Genomic DNA, 24761 nt, shown 5'->3' with positions numbered 1-24761 from the left:
TGGTTGTTAAGCAAGGAATACCTGTACTGAATATTTTTATTTCTGGGCCTGAATCTGGCTTTCCTTGCAGGAGCCCTAGTAGAGGTACCTGCAGGAGATGGTCAAAAAAGTCAAGATGGTGGCATCTGTTTTTATATGGAGCTTTGAACACATTGTGGCACCGTTGATTTTTTTTACCATGCCTTATGGACATCCCTGAGCTCTAGGAGGTATACATAGCATTATCGCCTCCACTTTTTCCTCCAACAACCTCATTGGTTGTGCGAGGGACCTTCCAACACAGTAGAGGGACTCAAACCCAGGTCTCCTGCTCTTAATCCACTGTTACTGATTTATTTCACTTGGCTGCATATGTCTGTTTCAAGATGCCTCCGTTTTGCTTTACAGTTCTTTAAATTCATGACAGTGCTTTAAATTATATGAAAGGGTTTTAAGTTTGCACACCTCTTGGTGAGGCCAAGCATGAAAGGTAGGGCTGATACTTGAAATCTATAAAGAAAATCTACCTGTTGAAGCACCTTGATCACCAACCATTGCTTCAACTGGGCTGCACAATGCCCCCCTCCCCAAAATCTCTTTTTTTGGGACAGGTTCTGACGAAAGAGCAGCAGGAACTAGCTGCCAGCAATGATTTCAACTTTGACCATCCTGACGCCTTTGATTTTGACCTGATCATCTCCACTCTCAAAAAACTCAAGCAAGGGAAAAGTGTGAAGATCCCCATTTATGACTTCACCACCCATAGTCGCAAGAAGGAATGGGTGAGCCCAGCTTCTGAGATTGCCTTGGTTTCAGGGGTCTAAGCTCCACCCCTTTAGGATGGCATGTCTCCTTTGCCTGAATAACCTCTTGGGCTCAGCTTTCTCACTCCTCTGAAAGAGCTGGTTTTATTGTAATTTCTTTGTTTTGCTTGTGAGCTGCCCAGATGGTTGGGAGTTGGGCAGCATACAAATTTATTAATACATAGATAAATAAATAAAATTGGGGTTGTCATGACTAAAGCTTCATCCTTAAGAGTCACAAAATAAAAGTATATATTAAAATAACATTTCCTTTTAAACCACTGTGGTTCCTTGTGACTTCATGGGCATGTCAGTGTCATCATTTTCTTGGTACCAAGATGGAAGCTGTTGGAAATCCCTCTTCTAGGATTTTTGTCCCCAACATCAGTCTATTCTGTTTTATTGTATTTTAAATAATATTTTATTCCTGTTTTATTGTAAACTGTCCAGAGTTACACTCTGAGTGAGATGGGCAGTGACTAAATTTGACATATACATAAATATATACATTCTGCAACCCTGAGGTTTCCTTGTGGTCTTCCATCCAAGTGCTAATTAGGTCCAGCCCTATTTCACCTTGAGCCCTGAAAAACTGAGCCAGGTGCTGCGACCTGTTGAGGCAACCTGTATATTAGAATACATCTGTCCAAGTATTTCCCAAACTGGCATCTTTCTGATAGAACTTCAATTCCCAGAATTCCTTGTTGCCCATGCTGGCTGGGAATCTGGGAGCTGTAGTCCCAGTACATCTGGAGGGGACAGGGTTGGGACAGGCTGATAAATACAGATGTTTTTTGAAACTGAGCTTATCATGGCAAGAATCTGAGATATCACATGCTCTAGGGAACTTCTGATTGATTTAGCTTGGAAAAATTGTTGGTGACCCATCTTGGGTCACTCCACCTTTAATAAGATGACATTAAACTTTTAGGCCAAGCTAGTCATGTGCTTTGCTTTGTTATATCCAAGCCTTGTTTTAAACAAACTTTGATGGTCTTTGTGCACAATTCTTGCTTCCAGAAAATGCTTTATGGAGCCAACGTGATTATATTTGAAGGTATTATGGCATTTGCCGATAAGGAGCTCCTAAAGGTAAGCTTGGGTTTCCAGCCTCTTTTCCTGGGGTTGGGGAGCCCTGGTGCCCCCAGAGCCACCTCCAGACCACAAGTCTCCTTTACACACCCCTTGGACACCCCAGGTCGGGGAGCTGAAAGCTGGTGGCAGAAATTTCCTGCCACTTAGGGGTCCACATAGTTGAAATCCAGAGGAGCCCCCTCTTCCCCCCACTCCCAAATGAAACATCTTGTTTGAGTGTCTTTTGGCCTTCAGTTCTTTCTTGGCCCTGGTTAGGCGGGGCTTAGGTTTTTCTTTTCAGTTTGTATGTTATATTTTATCTTTTACCTGCCCAGAGGTGGTTAAGATTGGGGCAGGATAGAAGGCTTGCAAATAAATAAATATTGGAAATAAGCTTTAAAAATGAAGCTCCTTTCTATTTCTCCTCCTCCTCCCTTCCCCTCTTTTCCCTTCCTTTCCTTTCCCTTCCCCTTCCCTTCGCCTCCCTTCCCCCAGTGTCTCTCAACCTTGGCCACTTTAAGATGTGTGGACTTCAACTCCCAGAATTCCCTTTTCCCTTCCCTTCCCTTCCCCCAGTGTCTCTCAACCTTGGCCACTTTAAGATGCGTGGACGTCAACTCCCAGAATTCCCTTTTCCCTTCCCTTCCCCCAGTGTCTCTCAACCTTGGCCACTTTAAGATGCGTGGACGTCAACTCCCAGAATTCCCTTTTCCCTTCCCTTCCCTTCCCCCAGTGTCTCTCAACCTTGGCCACTTTAAGACGTGTGGACTTCAACTCCCAGAATTCCCTTTTCCCTTCCCTTCCCTTCCCCCAGTGTCTCTCAACCTTGGCCACTTTAAGACGTGTGGAGTTCAACTCCCAGAATTCCCTTTTCCCTTCCCTTCCCTTCCCCCAGTGTCTCTCAACCTTGGCCACTTTAAGATGCGTGGACTTCAACTCCCAGAATTCCCTTTTCCCTTCCCTTCCCCCAGTGTCTCTCAACCTTGGCCACTTTAAGACGCGTGGACTTCAACTCCCAGAATTCCCTTTTCCCTTCCCTTCCCTTCCCCCAGTGTCTCTCAAACTTGGCCACTTTAAGACGTGTGGACTTCAACTCCCAGAATTCCCTTTTCCCTTCCCTTCCCCCAGTGTCTCTCAACCTTGGCCACTTTAAGACGTGTGGACTTCAACTCCCAGAATTCCCTTTTCCCTTCCCTTCCCCCAGTGTCTCTCAACCTTGGCCACTTTAAGACGTGTGGACTTCAACTCCCAGAATTCCCTTTTCCCTTCCCTTCCCTTCCCCCAGTGTCTCTCAACCTTGGCCACTTTAAGACGTGTGGACTTCAACTCCCAGAATTCCCTTTTCCCTTCCCTTCCCTTCCCCCAGTGTCTCTCAACCTTGGCCACTTTAAGACGTGTGGACTTCAACTCCCAGAATTCCCTTTTCCCTTCCCTTCCCTTCCCCCAGTGTCTCTCAACCTTGGCCACTTTAAGACGTGTGGACTTCAACTCCCAGAATTCCCTTTTCCCTTCCCTTCCCTTCCCCCAGTGTCTCTCAACCTTGGCCACTTTAAGACGTGTGGACTTCAACTCCCAGAATTCCCTTTTCCTTTCCCTTCCCTTCCCCCAGTGTCTCTCAACCTTGGCCACTTTAAGACTGTGGACTTCAACTCCCAGAATACTGGGAGTTGAAGTCCACAGGTCTTAAAGTGGCCAAGGTTGAAAAACCCTTCTCTAGAGGGATCTCCTTTGGGCCCGAATGCCACTTGCCTCTTTTCCCTTGTTTTTCCCCTCCAGCTTCTGGACATGAAAATATTTGTGGACACCGACTCTGACATCCGTCTCGTTCGGCGTTTGCGCAGGGACATCAGCGAGCGAGGCCGAGACATTGAGGGGGTCATCAAGCAGTACAACAAATTTGTCAAGCCGGCCTTTGACCAGTATATCCAGCCCACCATGCGACTGGCTGACATCGTCGTCCCACGAGGTGGGCATCCTCTTTCCGTTCACTGCAGGCCCGGCTGGACTTCCTGCCTGGGGAGCCATTTGCAAAATCTCTCGCTCAGACTGCCCTGATTTTTCTTAAAAAACGCTTGGAGGATTCCCATTCGTTTTGTTATTTTGCTTCCTAAGGCTTGTATTTACAGATAGTCCTCATTTAAGAGGGACCGGAAAACTGGTTGTTAAGCGGTGTGGTCATTCAGTGAGTCACCACATGACCGGACCTGATTTTACAGTCATTTTTACAACAGTCGTTAAGTGAATCACCACAGTTGTTAAGCAACTCCAGCTTCCCCAATGGACATTTTTTGCCGGAAACTGACAAAAAAGGTCTCAAATTGCAATCATGTGACCGCAGGATGCTGCAACTAGTTGTAAATGCAAGCCAGCTGCCCAGTATCCAAATTGTGATATGTGTCTATGAGGGTGGTGCGGCATTTTGCGACAGTCTTGTGAGTACAGGTCACAAAGCACTTTTCCAAGGCTGTCGTAACTTCAGACCGTCGTTAAACAAACGGTCGGTAAGCGAGGACTACCCGTATGTATTTTAAAAATATAAGGTGAAAATTTTTTTAAAATGCGAGGCAATGTCCTTGCCTAGAGAATCAGTTCCAAAACTATTTTTATTGGAAAGTTTGCATTCTTGCACTCGCGGATCATCCTTGGCTGTCTGTTGGTACAGATCAATTTGTATTTTGGAGAAATCCAGTGGGAGCAGCATTTTGCTACCTAATTGTGGGCCGGTTAAACATACGGTATAGGAAGTCGGTTTGAGAAAATTGCAACTCCTGATTTCGACTCTGCGGCTTCCATCAAGATCCGTAGGGTGCTTGCGCCCTCTAGGGGATTTTACGGGACATTACAGGAAGCAAACTGAACCTTCATTTTTTTCCTCTCTCTCTGCATTTTTGTTTTAGGCAGTGGAAATACTGTCGCTATTGACTTGATCGTCCAGCATGTGCACAGCCAGCTGGAAGAGGTGAGGCCTGGGGGTTGTTCATGGAAGTCCTTCCATTGGGTGGTGTCAGCTGGGGAGGAAGCTCAGCTTCCCTGCAGATTCTTTGCTAAAAGTGCATCTGTTTGCACAGCCAGCATCAGTCCCCTTCTGGAAGAAATGTTCCTTACTGCAAAGTTTGCAGAACAGGGTTCTGGATCAGGGCCCATACCCTATCCAGTGCTCCCCAGATTGGTTGAACAAACCCGTCTCTAATCCTCTATCAAACTTTTTAGAGGAGTAAAATTGCCCTGAACTGTTACTGGGGACAGCTGCTTGGGGTCACAATTCAAGAGCTCCAGGGCAAACTGGAGAAGTTCTGTTGGAAGATACTCCGGCTGAGCCCAGGAACATGAGAGGAGGAAGCAAAACCAGGGTGGGAGGGTGAAAGGGGAGGACGGTAACCAGCCATGGGTTTGCCCCTTCAGAGATGCATCAAAATCTGTTTAAAAAAGAATTTAGGAGATCCCAAAATAGAAAAAAAAAGTTGCTTGAGTTGCATTAATCTCCAGGGGCCACTTGCAGACTTAACAGCATGGTTCAGTTTGGCAAGGAGTGGGTCGGAATTGGGTTGTGTGGATTGCCACCCATCCATTGTCCCATCCAGGTTTGCTCAGAACAGGGTTTCTCGACCAGGGTTCCGTGGCACCCTCGGATTCCATGAGAGCTCACTGGGGGTTCCCTGGGAGATCACGATTTATTTTAAAAATTATTTCAAATTCGGGCAACTTCACATTAAAGAGTAAGTTTCATTCTTTATTTAATGGATATATACAGGTCTGCACGAGAAACGAATAGAATAATTTGGTAACTTCTGTCCTGTATTTGAGCCTGAATGTGCAGGGGTCCCCCAAGGCCTGAAAAATATTTCAAGGGTTCCTCCAGGGCCCAAAGGTTGAGAAAGGAAGCTCAGGAGGTAACTGGGCTAGGCTAGCCAGCCCCAGGGTGGGGTGCTTCAGACCCTCCTTTGAGGCATAGCACAAGCAGCTTCCATTGGGCCCTCGAAAACCTCTTGAAAAGTTAAAGAACCCAAAGTGGACAAAGTCCTTGCATAAACCTGCCCTGAGCAAAACTGAGACTGAATGATTTAAGGAAAAAAAAAGCACCAAGGCATGAACTTGCAGTGCTGTGACTATGAAAGAGATATTCCTGCTTGGTTTTGATTTCTTTTTATTTCCCCCCTGGCTTCCTACATCCTTGCTGGTGTTTTAATACCGATTTCACTGTCTTTGTTGTGTTGTTCCTGCAGCGTGAACTCAGCGTCAGGTAAGGATTTGTGCCTTTTTCCTCCCTTGCCACGTCTCCCCGCCTCTCACACACCAGCCCTGAGGCATTTCAAGCGCAACCGAGGCCGGACTCATTCCCCCTGGGCACCAAATTCTAGCAAAGGCAATAAAAAGAGATAGCTCTCTTACATTTTTGAGAATAAAAATGTCCTCAAAACTTGGGGTCCATGTTGGCCTTTTTAATTAAAAAACAAACAACCTTTTTGGTTAATTTTTAAATTCAGCGAAGGAAGGTAGGAAGGAAGGAAGGAGGGTTTTGATGAGGGAGAGAGGAAGGAGAGTTTTGAGGAAGGAAGGAAGGAAGGAAGGAAGGAAGGTTGGTTTTGATGAGGAAGGCAGGCAGGCAGACAGGCTTTGATGAGGAAGGAAGGAAGGAAGGAAGCTTTAAGAATACAGCTATAATAACAAACTTACTTAAGTAGCAAAATGTTAATAACATCAGAGAGAAGTAGTAAGTGCAGGGTGGAACATAGTGACTGTGTTGACACAACACTCTTAACCAAGTCATGTAAAGATGTAGTAGATACATTCATACATGCTAAGCTTGATTAGCATTAACTTGGGTTTTTTTGGTCATTTACAACTTTGTGTGACCCTTGCCTGATTAGTTTGGGTTCCTTGTGTTGTGTGAACCCAGATTGTCGTGTTCATGCAGCAACTAAGTAAAGAGGGCATTTTCTAGGGAGAATCAGTTTCTGCAAGATATCTGTCCCCTCTTATATTATGCCTCTTCATCCACTTTGTGTTCACATAACAGGCCAGACTACACTAAAATATGGTTGTGTTGTTTGTGATTTGTTGTGGGAATCCTGCCTTTCAATGCAAAGCAGTTCGTTAATGCCTTTTTTATAGATGGTCCTCAATTTCCCAGTCCAGCCTATGGCTGCAAGCTTTCCTGGTGGTCTCCTATCCAAGTTCTAACTAAGCTCAGCCTTGTTTGGTTTTGGGGGGAGGGGGCAGCCAAGATCAGCTGGGTACAATCCCTTCGTTTGGCTACACAGAGCAGCCATGTAGATTTCTTGGCAACAGTACAGAAATAGTTTGCTACTGCCTTCTTCCGGGATATTTTTTTCAACCTCTCTGTGTGTCTTCCAACTTTGGCATTTCCTGCTGGTGTCCCATCCCATTACTAATCAGGTTCTGGCCCCAGTTTCTTTTTTGAAATCAGCCAAGGTTGGCTAAGAGCTGTCAGCCTCTTTAGGGCCTAGAAAGAGAAGCAGAGTGAAATTCAAGAACTTTTAAACTACTGGCACAATTGGAGAAAAGACACATTCTTATGATGGGCAAAACTTTTATCAGTGTTTAGGAAAATGCATTCTAGAAATAGATTCCCTTGGGGTTCCCCTTCTCCTGCTGTAGGGCCTCAATCAGTTCGATGTACCGGGAAAAGTCATAATAACCCTGGTTCAGAAGATCAGGAACCTCCAAAGCAGCCTCCGTCCCCGTTTGAAATGCCTTGGTTGAGATTTGTTGCCTTTTCTTTTTTTTTCCTTCCGCTTTGCTTTTCCTGTTTTTTCCTTTCTGTCTTCCTGTGATCGGGGCAATGTTCCGCCATCCCCTCTGAGACCTCTGCGCCCTTCTTCCCTTGCACTATCAATTAAAGCTTTGTTCTCATGAAGGAAAGCTTAGAAGGAAGGACAGATCAACTGGTTTTCAAATGTGAGACTTCGGAAACATGAAAGAGGAAAGGGGAAAAAAAAAACCCCAAACCACACCAACTGCTTATCAGAATTTTCCACTACTGATCACAGATAGAAAAGGTGATGACGGTGGGTGATGGGGAGTTTTGAGTTTTGAGGCTTGAGATGCAAAGAAGACCAACCACGACTCTTGAGGATGCCTCTGCAACTCATGTTTCTTGTGTCATAAAAAGTGTTCCCCGGTGAAGCCAACAGTGCTCTCCCCAAACAACGTTCTTACTTACTTTAATTTATTATGGTCTTAGACCAGTACAAAGATAATGTTCTGTAAAATATACACAGTCTTTCTTAAAATGATAACAAGATAGGATAAAATAGGAGAATAAAAACTAAAATAAAATTAAGATACGTTTATAGACTATCTAACTAAACTCTATAAGTGCAATCTAAGATAGAGCCTATACTGAATAAAAATATAGACATTAAGAATGTATTAAGAATATCCTCTGACCATTTTGCTGTCTTCCTGAAGCTCTTTAGGACAGAGAATCCCATAAGAAGCACTTTCTTCTCCTAATCACAGATATTCTGGGATGGGGAATGCGGTGGTGGAATCCTTCCTTCCATGCCATTTCTAACTTTCATGCCAGAAATTTGAATCCTGAACATCCAACAGGTCTTTGATGATGGAGGTGGTGGACTTGCTTCGACCTTCACATCCCTACCTGCGTTTCTACCTGCCTTCAGTCCCCTGAGGCCAATTTTCTTTGTTCATTTAAGCGTTCTCATTTGACTTCTGTCTTTTTCTTTTGATGTCTCTCTCCCCCTCCACCCCTAACCCCAATTCTCTGTGATGGGTACTGCTATGTTGGTTTCCCTACCTGGTTTCATCCCGAACGACTCTTCCCATCTGATGAACAGAGGAAGCTGCTCTGGGATATGTGAGGAACAGATTGGCATCCTGGTTTGGTTTGAGTACTAAATTGTGTGAGCTTCTGCTGGTGCTCAAATATGCATGTGAAGGACTCCCTGATGGGGGTCGGCTTGCCCTTTTTCTAACACAGCTGGTGTGGTTTTAGTGTTGGCTTCTCTAGCAAAGAGGAGCTCTGCCTCTGTGGTCCTCTTCCCTCACTAGAGTGGCCTTGCCAATGGCAACATCATGAGGAGAACATTTGGAGGAGGCTTCCAAGGAGTGGGCCAAGAATCTGGACTCAACATGATTAGGTGACTGCTGGGGACCCGTCAGCCCAGAAGGGCCCATTAACAGGGCTGTGGATCCCGTTTCTGGAAAGAAGTGGAAATCCAAGTCCATGCTTCCATTCCAGAGAGCCTCCATCTTAGGTGGCCCCAAGCACAGGCCTGATGTTCATATCTGGCATTGCACTGAAGATAATTTAAGGTGGTAGAATTCTGTGAAAGGCAATGGAGGCTCTCTAGCAGGCCTGTTTTTAAAGGAGTGGATATTTTCACACAGAGAGTGTAACATGTAGCTTGGCTCTGTTCTGTCTCTTAAAAAGAATTTTTTACAGGCTTTTGGTGGGGTGCAAACCTGATGTTTTGGGGACTCCCTCTTCAGGCCTTTTTTTTTTTTTGGATGGAAAAGCAGAAAAGAGCCATATCAAGTCATTTGGTGTGTTAGTTGACACAACCTGTTGAACTCTGATACTTGGTTAACCCATTTTCTGGATTTGCTCTGTAGAGTAACTTAATAACTAAACAGGCAGGGTTCATATAATATGTGAACCCACAAGCACACATACATCCGCTAACCCATGTTAATACTAGCCAAGCTTTGCATGTTGTGTGGGTGCAGCGGTGAGGTTTTTAACTGATCTGGTTCAACGTGTTGTGGGAATTCACTCCTCTGGGGAATTTGTGTGAGGGAAACCTCTGCTCCCACCCTCCAGGTTTTCAAGTGTTGAGATGTTCAAAGCTGTGGCATGAGAAGGGATGCAAGGAAGGCCACCTGCCTGTTATAGCTTCACTTGTGGGGGGAAATGTGGCTTTTTCATCCCATAAATACCCATAGTAAGCCAGTGTACTCTATAGGGAAGGCTCCCTTAATGCTGGGGTGGCTTGTGACGGACGAGAACCAGCTTTTGCAGCTGAAACAGAAATCCTGTGAAACGTTGATCCCCTTTAATACATTTAGAATTCATCCCTGGCTGGGTGGCTTTGTCAGTTGTGGGTGAAGCAAACATGAGAATAGATGGGCCCTGCAGGTTCAGGGGGCCTGTTTTTTGTCTAGACCTGGGTAGAGACTCCCCACCAGACACACACATCCAACCCCTCCCAGTTGCAGAATCCTGTTCCAGCCAGTGCCAGACTCACCAGATGGTTAATTCTCCGTCCTGTTTGCAACCTTGCTGGCTGTACGAGTTGTGTTCACCAGCACCTCTTAAGCACGCCTACGCACAGATGGGGGTGTAAATACATCTGTGAGCTAAGCACTTCTGATGGCAGGGAAAGGCCATACCTCCACACAGAAGCAAATCACTTTTCCTATAGACGGCTTAAGTCAGTGTTTCTCCACCTTGGTGACTGGAAGATGTGTGGACTTCAACTCCCTGGCTGGGGAATTCTGGGAGTTGAAGTCCACACATCTTCCAGTCACCAAGGTGGAGAAATACTGCCTTAAGGGCCGGAAGGAACATTTCACTTTTGCTTTTGCCCTGACGTGCTAATTTTCTACACACAGAACATTTTTACATAAAATAGCTTCCACCATACCAGCTTTGCAAATATATCTCCAAAGTACCCCCCCCCCCAAATGCCAGTTGTCTCCCTATTTTGGGCTGGGGAGAAGACAGCATATGACCCCGATTTTGAGACCTAGAAACCGGTCATACAGAACTGACCAAAATGCCTTTGAATGCAGATCTGACTCACCTTGACTCACACTGAGTTGCTAGGGAATTTCACACCCTTGTTTGGACTGCTGGTTAATCCACATGGTCATTGGGATCTCTTGCTGTCTCCCTGCCTGTTGCTTTAAAACCAATCGGGCAAGGTCAGCACCTTTTTAATGGCATCTGCTTTTGTTTGCATGTGCATTTAAAAAAAAAAAAAGAATTCTCATTTCTTGCAAGCTGAATGGGGTGGAGTCCCTGGGATTTAGGGAGCAGAAGGAATCCGTGCGTGACCTTTGGCCCAACCTAACGAACCACACAGAATTGGAACGGTGGCTGTCCAGCTTCATTTCTCCTAGCCGTTCCCCGCAGCGTTCTTCAAGACATGATAGAATGGCAGTGCCCAGAATATGCCTGCTAACACAGCGCTAGGTTTGGGAAGGGCTGGAATAAAGGCGCTTACTGAATATAGATAGTCCTTGCTTAACAGCCATTCGTTTAATGATGGTTCGGAGTTATGACGGCGCTGAAAAAACTGACTTAACGACTTGTCCTCGGACTTATGACTGTCACAGCGTTTTCACCCCCCTGTCACTTGATCACAAATTTGGGTGCTTGCAGTCAGTTTGCATTTATGACCGTCATAGCATCCCATGGTCACATGATAGTCATTTTCGACCTTCCCGGCCGGCTTCTGGCAAGCAAATTCAATGAGGAACCACGTGATTCGTTTAACAACCATGTGGTTTGCCAATGACCAGGGTGATTTGCTTAATGACCACAAAAAAAGGTCATAAAATCAGGTTGGATTTGCTTAATGACTGCTTCACTTAGCAACCAAAATTCCAGTCCCAATTGTGGTTGTTAAGCAAGGACTACCTGTACATTCTTTGACTTTTTCAAACTTCTGGCCAATCCCCTCAGCTTGGTCCTGTTGGGGTGATTCATCCCCTCCCTTTATAATTATTTGCAGTCTAAGCTTGGATGGCCTGGATTTTGCCGTCCTTCTCATAAAAACTCCTCTCCTCCACCCTGTGCTGCAGAATGCCACCTCCTGGAGTGCTGAGTTTTGCTTTTTCAAAATGTATGACATGGAGCAATATTTTTATTTTTGCTATACTGGAGAATCTCTGTCACTCAGGAGTTTGCAAACTCCACTTTCCTGTGCCCTGATGATGGGACCTAGCCAGGTTTTGAAACATCTGCAAGAAGAGAAACAAACTCCAAGAATACCAAAGACCCTTTTTTTTTTTAATTTTTCAGTGAGCCGTTGCCCCATTGAAGGTTGTGTTAGATTGGCTGCTGCTGTTAGGTCTCTGTAGGCCTGTATAGTACCCAAAGCTCCATCCTGTTTGGGTCTGCCAATCTGCTCCCTGTCCTTGACTCCCTCTGCATGTGGGAGGAAGAGCATCCGAGATGAAATGCTTGCACACCATGGACTAGAACCTTTGTAGACCACAAAATCTAACTCCTGATCTTTTGGGGGATGACATGGAACAGGGCCTTCTCCACAGTGGCCCCTGTGCTATGGAAGGCTGTCTTTATGCACTGTGCCAGCTGTAATACAGTTGCTTTTGGCCTCTTTTAAAAACCGACCCTCTGGCATGAGCTCTCACCAGCCACTGTTCCTCTTCCTGTCTTTTAATGGATCGCTTTTCGGTCTCTTCCACATTGGTTTTTTAATTCTGCTTTTTACTGGATTTGGAAACTGCTTGGGGATTCTTTGCGAGGAGAAGCGGTGCAAATCTACTTCTTATCGGTCCGTCAATCCCGAGCTGTGATGTTCTAGAAGACTTAACCCAGTTAGCGTTGCGGGCAACCTGGGCTTAGCTCAAAGGAAGGAATGCTGAGACGCTTCCCTCTTTGGATGATCCAGGAAAGTGGGGACCGATGGCCAGAAGTCTGTGTGGTTTGTTCGGACGGGGAAGAGGAGACAATCTCGGGAAGGAAGAATTGGTGCCTGTCTTCAACTTGACTCACATATCCCCTTCCTTTGCAGGGCAGCGTTGGCTTCTGCTCACCAGTGTCACCCCCTCCCCAAGACCCTCAGTGTCCTGAAGAACACACCGCAGGTCAAGGGAATGCACACCATCATCCGGTGAGTTTTCAGCCTCAGAGTTTGTGCAAATATCTATCTTCTTTTTGTTCTTCCTCCTTCTATCTGCTTCTGAGCTCAGGGTTATTTTGGGAGGGGGAATAAATTACTATTTTTTAAACAGAAAAAGCAGGGAGGAGCATTCTACTTCTGTGTGTAGAAATCTAGTGCAACAGGGGGAGCATTCCATTAGAATTTCCCTGGCGTGCTACTTTGCTACTTGCGAGGGTTTTTCTGTCCACACATTTTATGCGATTTATAGGCTGCCCCCATTTATCAGGACTCGGGGCATTTTCCGGTAAATAAAACAAATTAAAAGAATTACACCACCCAAAAACAAAGTCCAGAAAGAAATCAACAGTAATTTAAACAACCAAAATAGCGTATCCCAGATGGGGTCTGTTACCCCCTTTGACCCAGGGCTAAGGAAAGAGCTGGTTTTAAGCATTCATTTAATTAGGACCAAGGTAGAGTCTGTGCGGATATTATTATTCATAATACTGCTCCCAGAGTCCGGTGGCTGAGTCTTGGGGAGGGTTCTTCGAAGCCGCAAAAACGGTTTTGAGTGCCACCGATGAGAAAATCCCAACAGACAGACGTAATTGCTAATCTCTCTGTATTCTAGTTTGTTTCCATTTTCAGTGTCCTTTCCACTTGGGAAAGTTTAGAAATTTCAAAAGCGACGCCCCCACACTTTGATCACCCTTTAGGGCCAGAGCACCCCCTGCTTGGTCTTCCCCAAGGTCACCCCTCCAAGATTATATCTGCCCCACCCCTTTTCTCTTTTCAGAAACAAGGAGACAAGCCGGGATGAGTTTATTTTCTACTCCAAACGGCTGATGCGCCTTCTAATTGAGCATGCATTATCTCTGCTGCCCTTCCAGGTAGGTGGCTTGCGGGAGATACAGGAGAAGTGTCTGCTTTATGAGTTGATGGAGACCAGAACATCTAGAAGAGAATATCTCTAGCTCAGGGTTGAACTGTGGAGTCCTTGGGGCTCTCTGAGCTTGGTTGTTTTCCTGCAGACGTTTCATGACCCAACTAGGCAACATCATCAGTGCCAGTGAGTGTGGAGTTAGCTCTCTGTTTATATACAGCAGCTTGTCCTGCCAGTGTTGGTGGGGTGTGGTTTTCTTTTTGGTAGCTCCTTAATTAGGGTATTGTTTATAGAAATAAACCATATTTACACACCATTCAAAAGGGACAATAAAAAAAGCTAAGAAGGAAACACAAAGACCAGAGCACACCCTCTCCGGCAGCCGACACCCAGATAAGCGGATCAACACCAGACGAACAATCAAGCAGAAATAACTTAAGGATCAAAGGAATGTCAGAGCAATCTGGAACAAACAATCTGACTGCTAATCTCAGCTCCCTCCCAAATCCTATATTAATTTATGCCTTTCTTCTTTGGGGTCTTTTTTCCCAGAGCTGCACCGTGCAAACCCCACAAGGCCAGGACTATGAAGGCTGTATGTACAGTGGGAAGCAAGTAAGTCCAACCAGCAAAAGATCCTTGAAGTCAAGTCAACAGGAAAGGGAGATCATGCGTCCATTCGTTAGCACCTTTTCTGTCTATTGTTGGCATTTGGCATTTAAGTCAAACCTCCCCATTTTTGCAAGGCACATCCAGAATCACTGCTGCAACTCCCACGTCTTGAAATACCAGAATTACCATTGACTGTTTAAATCAGGAGTGCCTTGGAAGATTCCTAAAATATATAGAGCACTGTTTCTCAGCCTTGGCAACTTAAAGATAGGTGGACTTCAACTCCCAGAATTCCCCAGCCACTCCCAGAATTCCCCAGCCAGCATGCTGGCTGGGGAATTCTGGGAGTTGAAGTCCACCTATCTTTAAGTTGCCAAGGCTGGGAAACGCTGTCATAGAGCAATGCCAGCATGAATTCAGAGCAGAAAATGAAATCATATAGATACAGAGCTATCCAAAAGGGTAGGAAATGTATTAAAAATGCCTCTCTCCCCCTCACCCAATGATTTGATAATATCAGTACCCTCTTCTCTCTGGCTGTCAGTGGGTGAAAAGAGAGAGAGAGAGATCTTAAAGATTTTAAATCTTTAAAATTGATTTTAGGATAGTTTTAGATGTGGGGTTTTTATAACTGTGTAGAACCTCTGAATATTTTTATAGATATATAAAATATATAATACTATATATAATATATACTATATTATATATGGTGTATATATATATATAATTTATAATTCTTTTTTGTTTAAAAGCTTTATTAATTTTTTTCAACATAGACATAAAATAATTTATAATTATTACAAATTAGGGTTTCTAATTTATCATGGCTGTGATAAATTATTATTACAAATAATTTATAATTTATAATTCTGAGTTATGTTATATTATATATATATATATATATATATATATATATATATAAATATAAATATAAATATATATATATAAAAACACTGAGCCTCTCACTTGTGTTAAGTCTAGGCTAATTTTGTTTGTTTGATATGTCTAATTTTGTGCGTTGGTGTGTTTGTGCGCCGCCCAGAGTCACTTTATGTGAGTTGGGCAGCCATATAAATTTGCTAAGTAAGTAAATAAATAAATATGTCCACAGTCTGAAAAGAAGCAGTGAGCTACAGATTTTGTTTTGTTTTGTTTATCAAAGGGATGCTTTTGGGTTACCTAGAGGTGATTTTTGTCTGAAGGTAGGAGACAAGAGAAGTGTCAGTTTCCAAGCTTTTATCTAAGCCAGACAAGATGGAAAGAAATTTTATTTATTTATTTATTTAATTTCTATCCTGCCCTTATTATTTTTTATAAATAACTCAAGGCGGTAAACATACCAAATACTCCTTCCTCCTCCTATTTTCCCCACCACAAGAACCCTGTGAAGTGATAGGACCTGGTTGTATGAAATGCTGGTAGAATTGCATCTTGTCTCTTCCAGATTACAGGGGTGTCCATTTTGAGGGCCGGAGAGACCATGGAGCCAGCCCTGCGGGCCGTCTGCAAGGATGTCCGGATTGGCACCATCCTGATTCAGACGAACCAATACACTGGGGAGCCAGAGGTGAAGTGCCAAAGACTAACAAAGGATGAGGAACCCCCAGCACAATCTGTGACCTCCTAGCAGTGTTGTTCATTATTTATTTGTTTGTTAGATTGGTCTCCTGCCTTTCCTCCAGAACAAGTGTTTCTCAACCTTGGCAGCTTGAAGTTGTGTGGACAACTTCTAGGAGTTGAAGTCCACACATCTTCAAGTGGCCAAAGTTGAGAAACGGTGCTCCAGAAGGTCAAGGTGGCTCATATGGGTATCTCCCTTTATTTTTATTCCCACCCACCTTTGGTATGTTGGGCTGGGATAGAGGGACTGGTTCAAAGTCCTCCAGGGAGCTTCCATGGCTGAGGGTGGACCTGAACCCAGATCTCCTCACTCTTAGACCAGCTTTTTAACCCTACACCACCCAGGATCAGTGAGGTCTAGTAACTGGCCTGGCCTTTATTCTGTGGAGGACACCATTCACATTACTTAAAGAAGGCCAGGAGAGACAGAACGTAGAACCATGGCTTGGAGGACTGAAGTTGCTCGTAGGTTTTCTCTTACCCATTTCTCATGCCTGCTGCACGCATCCTGGACTTGCCTGAGGAGACAGCGTGCACCCTTGCTATCAGTTAGAACGGATGGAATGGAACGGCTAGTTGGACACACTTGGTCTGTCTGATGGAGAGAAAATGGTGGATTCTGATGATGATGGCGCTACCCGTTCAATCGTGTCCGATTCTCGGCAAGAATCACCGAGAACGGATGGTGGATTCTAGTCTGGTCTAGTTCTTCCAATTGTGCAATCTCGTGCTACCTTCACTATTTTTAAATGATACTTTTTAAAAAAAGTTTCAATGATTTATTTTTGGCATCCATTGGATGCCAGGCACTATGGGAACCCCATGCTATAGATGATCCCCGATTTATAGTTACAGCAGTAAAGGAAAATGATTTTTCCTGAGTTCCCATTGCCTGTAAACCCAGCGTGGCCCTGCAGATGTTGACAAACTGCAACTCTTGACATCCCTCTTTATTGGCCATGTTGGCAGTGGGGGCTGATGGGTCTTGTCGTTCTGCAACTTTTGAAGGCAAGAGGTGCCACGTGCTGGCCATAAACGCTGTCATTTTATTTCCAAATAACTAACCTCTGTTTTGAAAGTCTAGCTAATTCAGTGGCGGGATGGAAAATAATCCAGCCTTGCCAATTCCCTTACAGTGGTTTCTGTTTGACGGTATGTTCCATGTATAAAAAATGAGGATGTTCCCAGCTTGACAAGAATAAACAGGGAAAAGTCCAGGCCATCCATGGGTGGAGGGGAAGGTGGCAAAAAAGTCAAGATGGCTGTGCCATCAAAAGCCTACCTTGTAATGCATGTAAAATGGGGCAGGTTTCAATGAAAAAAAATTAGTTAGTTAGTTATTCAATTTGTACGGTCACCCGTCTCACATTTGTGACTGGGCAATTGCACAGTTATGCCACCTTGAATTTTTTTTTTTTTTTTTGACAAGAAGCACCAAAGTATTTTTCCACCTGTAATTTTTCCTCCATCCCCACCCACCCAGCCATTACTCCTCAACGCCATTTGTTTTGTTTTTTGAATCTTTTTGATAAAAAGATTTTACCTAGATTTAAAAAAAACGACAGAAACCTAAAAGAAATAGCAGGAAAAGAAAGGAAAACAGAAAAGATTAAAAGAAAAAGTTGAAGATAACAAAAGAGAAAGAAAATGAAAGATATCTAAAGATGCGACGTTTGATCTTTTTTGCAGCAGTTCCAGAGTAATTTCTACCTCCATCCTCCCAAATTACACATCTTGGTTCCCGTCTTCCCATAAACAAAGCTTTTTAATCCATCAATCCTGAAATCACCAGTTTATTTTTAGCAAAAAGTCCATAAAGGGTTTCCACTCTTTTATACAACAGTCGTCATGCCCTCCTCAATCAGGCAAATCAGTTGAGCCATTTCTGCAAACTCAGCCACCTCCACAATCCACTCCTCCATTATGTCCCCAACGCAATTTGTGAGGGCTCCTAGAAGATTGTTCTTTGTTTTTAGACAATATTTTTGCATTGTTATACACGGTCCTTGATGTAGCTCCTTGATTGCTGTTGCTCAGCCTCAGTTTTCTCATCTGCAGGATGGGCATAATAATACGGTGAACCCTAGAAGGTTCTTTGTTTTTAAATAATATTTTTGTGTTGTTTTTCACGGTCCTTGATGTAGTTTTTACATCTGCTTCTGGAGGAATTTTACCATGAAAAGCAGGATGGAAATCCTTGCAGTGAATAAATGAGTTCTGCACGTATTAACTGTGGCACATCTTGGGAGTCTCAGCAAGGACCAGCAGATCCATCTTAATGCCTCCTTTGCACCCTGATGTCTGTCTCTCTCTTCCAGCTGCACTACCTGAGACTCCCGAAGGACATTAGTGAAGATCACGTGATTTTGATGGACTGCACTGTCTCCACCGGGGCAGCCGCCATGATGGCCGTGAGGGTGTTGCTGGTAAGGGAAATGAGAATACTCAGGATGGAAAAGCGGAAGGGTGTGTAGGAGAAAGGACAAGGCCCTTCGTGGCAGCAAAGCAGAGGAAGTCTATGATGTGATAGAATTCTTTCATTAGAAGTTAACCTTGAGGCCATCCAAGAAACTATAACTGTTTCTCAACCTCAGCAACTTGAAGAGGTGTGGACTTCAGCTCCCAGAATTCCCCAGCTAGAATTCTGGGAGTTGCAAGTCCACCCATGCTGGCTAGGGAATTCTGGGAGTTGAAGTCCACCTATGCTGACTGGGGAGTTCTGGGAGTTGAAGTCCACACCTCTTCAGGTTGCTGAGCTTGAGAAACACTGAATTATAATAATAATAATAAATCTAAATAGCTTTATAAATTTACAATAGCTTTATTGTAAACTGCCCAGAGTCCCTCTTCTGGGGGGGAGATGGGCAGTGGCAAGATTTGATAAATAAAATAAAATAACTAAATAAAATCTAGTCTGAACCCTGCTGAGGGCAGGAATCCAAATTAAGGTGTCCCCAGTAATGGTAATGCACTTCTGAGCTGTATTAGAAGAATGGATGGTAATACATCTAAATAGATGTATGTATGTATGTATGTATTTATTTTTATTTATTTATAAATTTATTCACCGCCCATCTCTGCCTCATGGGGGACTCTGGGCGGTTTACAATAAAATATTAATAGATGTATACAAAGTATTAATAGATGTATAAGAAGAATAGATGGTAATGCACTTCTGGGCTGTATTAGAAGAAGCATTGCATCAAAGACATGTGATTTGTGCTTTTCCTGCTATGCTCAGAGCTGGTGGGACCCCAACTACTGTGGTGTGGACAATTCTGGGCATCACGTTTCTCGAAAGAAAGTGACAGGGTTGACAAAGATGATACAGGGACGTGTCCTATAAAGATAGGCAGTTTGGAAAAAAGACCAAAGTGAGATGTGATAGCTCTCTCTGGGTACATAAAAGGAAGATACCGCGAAGATGGTCAAGAGCTGTTTCCTGTTGTCATAGAAACTAGGACCAGAAATGATGAGAAGAAGTTGAAGCTTCCAGATTTTGTTTAAACAAAAAGCAAAACTTCCTGATGGTAAGAAGTGTCTAACAGTGGAACCATCTCCCTACAGCAGTGTTTCTCAACCTTGGAAACTTTAAGGTATGTGGACTTCAAGTCCCAGAATTCCCCAGCCAGCATGGCTGGCTGGGGAATTCTGGGAGTTGAAGTCCACATATCTTAAAGTTTCCAAGGTTGGGAAACACTGACCTACAGAGATTGTGGGTTTTCCATCTCTGGAAGATTTTAGGAAGAGACCGGGCAACCCAGTTTCCTAGGTTTTCCTATACATTGCTGAAAGTTGGACCAGATGATCCTTGGGATCCCAGTTCTGTGATTCTATGATTCTCCATATCCAAGGAAGGAGAAGGCTTCCTTTACATATTTGCACAGCTCAAATTGTCCTCACAGTCCTATCTACTATATCCAGCTTTTGTCCAATACCATTTCCCTTGGCCAGCTTCGAGGTTGCCTTGAGGTGGACCCGCTGTCGCTTAGCTTCAGTTCTCTCATCTACACAATGGGCCTGATAATACTGGCCTTTTAAAGGGTTTTCAGAATGACCTGCAAAACAATACGTGAAAGGAGGAATGTCATTCTAAATAACCTGGGTGAGTGCTGCCGAAATGTATAGAACAGAAAGTAAGTCCAGGATTGAAAGAGATGTTGAAATCCCTTTGTTTCCCTTAGGATCATGATGTGCCAGAGGACAAGATCTTTCTTCTGTCCTTGCTGATGGCCGAGATGGGCGTCCACTCTGTGGCCTACGCCTTCCCACAAGTCAAGATCATTACAACTGCTGTAGACAAGAAAGTGAATGACCTTTTCCGCATCATCCCTGGTATTGGTGAGTGGTTCTAACGCGGTGTAAGATAATTGTGGCCATAAGACACATATGGATGGGAGGATTTGGAGAAAAAGCTGGGGGTTGGGGGATACTTTGTTTTAACTGTCATTTGCCTACTTCATCATCTGCATCACAGTTTTCCCCCCTCAAGTGGCAGGGGATATTACCTTCATTATTCAGCAATCATGGGGGATTTCCGGGGGAGGTATGGCGAATTGAAGATGGCTGGGTGAAAGCGGAGCTGATGATTGCGGCAAAGATCAAGGAACCAATGAGTAAACCGGCTCCCTGGAACCTCTCTGAATAAGGAGAGGATGGGAGATTGCCCACATGTGCTCCGATGGCTGCTCCTCGCGAGGAGACCACAGAACAGAGGTTTTCTGCCAGTTTTCCACCAGGAGACAACAGGATCAGCCATCTTGCACACAACCGTGGCAGAGCCTTTTAAAAGATGCTACGTTTGCAAACTCACTTTCTAATCACTTTCGGAAATTGCCTATTAACTATCTTGATGCTGTTAGAGACCTTTGGAACGACAAGTTTGAAAAGTCTTCATCGCGTGACTTTATTTTCAACTCTGAAAGAAAGAAAATTAATTACAAGCTTAAGAACTTAAAGAATTTGAAATAAACAGCAGAAAGCTAAATAAGGTTTTGATCTAAGAGAGTTATAAGTGGATTAAGGGTCCAAATAAGTTTGGAATATTGACTTTTACTATAAGATTTTAGAATTAACTCTAAAAAATAACTCCCCTTGGAAAACAGACTTATTTTGGTTATCCTGGCAATTGCAAGTCATAACAAAAGATAAGTGACGATTTTAGAAACTGGACACTAGAAGAGATTAAAGATTTTACGCAGAAGAAAAAATACAAAGTCTGATGTCAGTTAATACTGGGACTTACAGAATGATACAAAACGTTATCGCATTGGAAATATTAAAGGAGATCTTTGAAGAATGGAGCCAGAAGTTAGTAACTACAATACCAACACTGTCACTAATGATGTCTGTTTCTATGGATGGACTGTCTCTAAAAGTTGTTAATAAAGGAATGACAGATGTGGAACAAATCTTATCTGACAAGACAGCGAAAGTACCAAAAATGGAGCCACAAATGACAGGCCAAGAGAATGATTTGGAAAAGGATGCTTTATTGGATATAGAAAAGAAACTGGCTGAAGTTTTAAAAATTAAAAGGGAAACACAAGTGATAAACCAAGAGAATGGCCTGGAAAATATTTTCTTATTGGATCTACAAAAGACGCTTGTTAAAGCCTTGAAGAAATCTGCGTGATGGGATAAAGAAGAATTGAAGAGAAATCAAATCATAAGACAATATGTGATTGAATTAAGACTGTTAGAAGTAAAAGGAAGGAATATAAAGTTGGTTTATTTGATTGAGGTTAAAATAAGACACTTTTTTGTAATGTTCTGGCAGCCCTTTATGGACTTTTTGCTGACACCAGGACTGAAAAGTTGATGATTTATGGTTTTGCTTATAGATAAAGGGTAGGATTTGGGATGAAGAGATATCTGTTTAACCTTATAGGGGGTGAAGAGTTATTGAATTTGTTTATACATGTTGTGATGAAGGTCAGAAGTCACTTCTTAATATACATCTTTTCTTTATTATATTCTCTCTTTTCTTTTTCTTCTTTCTTCTTGCACTTTTTATTCTTCCTCTTCATTTTCTTTAAGTTTAGTTTGTATTAGTTTTTACTATTGAATTAAAATGCTTGATAAAAATTATATGTAAAAAAATCATGGTTAGAAGTCCATCGTTTAGGAGAATCTACCAAACAGCCTGGGGTGCAGGATCTTTAGCTTCAAATCTCCAATTAGGGTGAGGCAACTGGTTTTTTTTAAGATCAGGATTATGTCCTGCTGATGCCAGGTATTTTCTTGTTGACAAAGAAACAATTTGGAGTCACTTTTGCATTGCATCCGTGCTTCTTTCTTGTAATTCTTCTCTCCAAGCCCCAGGGGGTGGGTGGGGGAAATGGGCAGACATTAAAACACTTTTCTCCTCCCTCCCCCCACTTGCATGCAGGTGTGGTACAGTCCTGGGAAACCTTGCATTTTTTTAGGGAATAGCAAAATGTACCTTTATTTAAAAAAAAAAAAAAAGAACAATGATCATCAGGCACTTCTCCAGAAAGGAAAAAACATTTGGATAGACACAAGAGCAGAATATATACAAGTAGTCCTCCCTTAACTACAGTAATTGGGACTGGAATTTCTGTCGCTAAACAATGCAATCAGAAAGTGTGACATCACATGATCACCCTGCTTAGCAACGGCAGTGATGGCACTTCCTGGTTGCCATCGTTAAGTGAATCAATGACAGGTCATTAAGTGAGGACCTCACATGATTTGTGACGTCCTGCCACCTTCCCCATTGACTTTGCTTGTGGGAAGCCAGTGGGGAAGGTCACAAATCTCAACCATGTGACCATGGGACGCTGTGACCATTGTAGTTGTGAGCTGGTTGCCAAGCACACAAATCGTGATCGTGTGACCGTGGGATGCTGCAACAGCCAGAACTTCAAGGACCAGTTGTAAGTCCCCCTCATTCAGCGCTGGCTGGGGAATTCTGGGAGTTGAAGTCCACAGATCTTAAAGTTGCTTTGATTGAGAAACACTGTTCTAGAAGATTCATGGTACCTGCATTCTGTATAGACACACCCTCTTTATTTGTAGCTAAGGTCCATGTTCTGAACAGTGTAGGTCTAAGGGAGTTGTGCCAACTGATAAATAAACTAGAATTTATTTCAGGAGGTTTCTTCAAGGCTACCTAATTCCTGCTACTGGCTGCAGAATCTGCTTGCGTTATATATTTCCCTTTATTAGCCAAGCTCTCTCCCCAAGTTGCATTAACCAGCTGCCAGAATGGAAACCAGGCTGAGAGATTTTGGTATATGGCCACTGGTGTTCTTATCACACATTGTACCAATTCAGATTGTGACCCAACAGCTGCATTTTCCAAACTGTGGTTAAGAGGGATTGGGGTTCTTTGCATGGTTCAGGGTATGGTGTGATCGCCCAAATTCACTAAGCAGGTTAAGGGTGTTGTGTGAATGCAGTTTACAGGTATATTGGAATGCTGCTCAATAAATGTGAATCTCACTGTTTCCCTGCTGCCTTCTAGGAAATTTTGGAGACCGTTACTTTGGCACAGATGCCCCGCCCAACTGGAGTGACGAGGAAGACATCCTGGATTCTTGATCACTTCCTTTGTAAAGAAACTGCTCTGAAGGCGTGGCGGATTCTGCACCCACACCTTAACACATACCCTCACACGCTCCACCGCAAATCTCCAAATGCTTGCAAAGGGATCATTCAGCAATGCAACCGATTACTTTTTTCTTCTGCTTCACCTTGCATCAGAAGCTGAAGGAGTATTTTTTAGGAAGTGGGGGGCAAGAGAGTGGCTCCTGGCTGGGTTTTTTTTTTTAAAGTTTGCACGAGTGTCTTTGATTCCAGAAGCAGTTTATTTTAATTTAAAAGATTTATTATAACTTATTTTATTAAAAAAAACCCTCCTCGGCAAAGCTTTGAGGATTTCACCCTGGGTGTCTGTCTTTCCTTACCGAGAAATGAAGCCTGCCTTTTGGGAATGGGCCACCCGGAATCGCAAAGCCAGGGTTTGTTTGTTTGTTTGTTTGTTTGTTTGTTTGTTTGTTTTATTTATTTATTTATTTATTTATTTATTAATTAAACAGATTTATAAGGCCACCCAACTCACACACGGTGACTCTGGGCGGCTTACAGAATTAAAGGACGGGGCAAGATCTTTCGCTGCCAGTGGCCTATCCTTTAATTTAATGCCAGTGGTAAACTGGCAAAACAATTACTTTCTGCTGGCAAAAAATAGTTAAAAGGCTCGTTTTTAATTTTTTTGCTGTCCCCAGCATGGAATTTTTTTCTTTCTTTCCTGGAATCAAAGGTGTTGAGAATTGACTTCATAGGCTCTCAGGTGCACATCCCAGCCACTGGCGTAGAGCAGAGGGGCCAGGAGAAGGGCTGCAGGGCACTGACCGGGATCGCCATGGTGGGCGGTGGTAATGGTCATCAGTAAGAAGACCACTCTTGTAGAAGACTTTGCACACTTCACTTACTTACGCACACTTTACTCGTAGAAGATTGTTGCACAAGGTTGCAGTTTCTACCAGAGCCAAAAAAAAAAAACATTCTGCTAGGCAAGGCTTTGATCTCTCCAGATGCCAAAACAAAAAGTGGGTGCTGTCTAAGGCAGTGTTTCTGAACCTTGGCCGCTTGAAGATGTGTGGACTTCAACTCCCAGAATTCCCCAGCCAGCTTTGCTGGCTGGGGAATTCTGGGAGTTGAAGTCCACACATCTTCAAGCGGCCAAGGTTCAGAAACACTGGTCTTAAGGGTAGATAAGGATGCAGACACACCCAAGGTGCCAACAGAGCAACTAAAATGTTACCTGTTCCTATTTGCAACCGATTGCTATGAAGAGGCGATGCAGTTGGTGTGTATATACAAGTGAATGCCAAAAGGGTAACCAAGAAACAATGTCTTTATCACTAAGTGCAAGAGTGAAGCCCTAAACAAGACCTGAACCATTCTTAGCTTGCCCGCGGCAAG

General features: G+C 43.6%; 1 protein-coding gene across 2 annotated transcripts in view; it reads left to right on the top strand.

The window, feature by feature from the left end:
• UCKL1 (uridine-cytidine kinase 1 like 1) overlaps positions 1-23716 on the top strand; it is a 42706-nt gene extending 18990 nt beyond the window's left edge. For both annotated transcript variants that reach the window (XM_063296887.1, XM_063296888.1), the window contains exons 4-15: positions 591-761; positions 1803-1874; positions 3633-3822; positions 4754-4815; positions 6080-6096; positions 12605-12703; positions 13491-13584; positions 14130-14192; positions 15634-15756; positions 18128-18235; positions 19994-20150; positions 23299-23716. In XM_063296887.1, the coding sequence (XP_063152957.1) occupies positions 591-761; positions 1803-1874; positions 3633-3822; positions 4754-4815; positions 6080-6096; positions 12605-12703; positions 13491-13584; positions 14130-14192; positions 15634-15756; positions 18128-18235; positions 19994-20150; positions 23299-23375 (1233 nt within the window). In that variant the 3' untranslated portion in view covers positions 23376-23716. The remainder of the gene's footprint in view (positions 1-590; positions 762-1802; positions 1875-3632; positions 3823-4753; positions 4816-6079; positions 6097-12604; positions 12704-13490; positions 13585-14129; positions 14193-15633; positions 15757-18127; positions 18236-19993; positions 20151-23298) is intronic.
• The last annotated feature ends 1045 nt before the right edge of the window (positions 23717-24761 follow it).

Source organism: Candoia aspera, chromosome 3 (genome assembly GCF_035149785.1).
Source record: "Candoia aspera isolate rCanAsp1 chromosome 3, rCanAsp1.hap2, whole genome shotgun sequence".
NCBI classification, from domain to species: domain Eukaryota; kingdom Metazoa; phylum Chordata; class Lepidosauria; order Squamata; family Boidae; genus Candoia; species Candoia aspera.
Note: the sequence above shows the minus strand (reverse complement) of the source record. Positions and strands in the feature narration are given on the sequence as shown.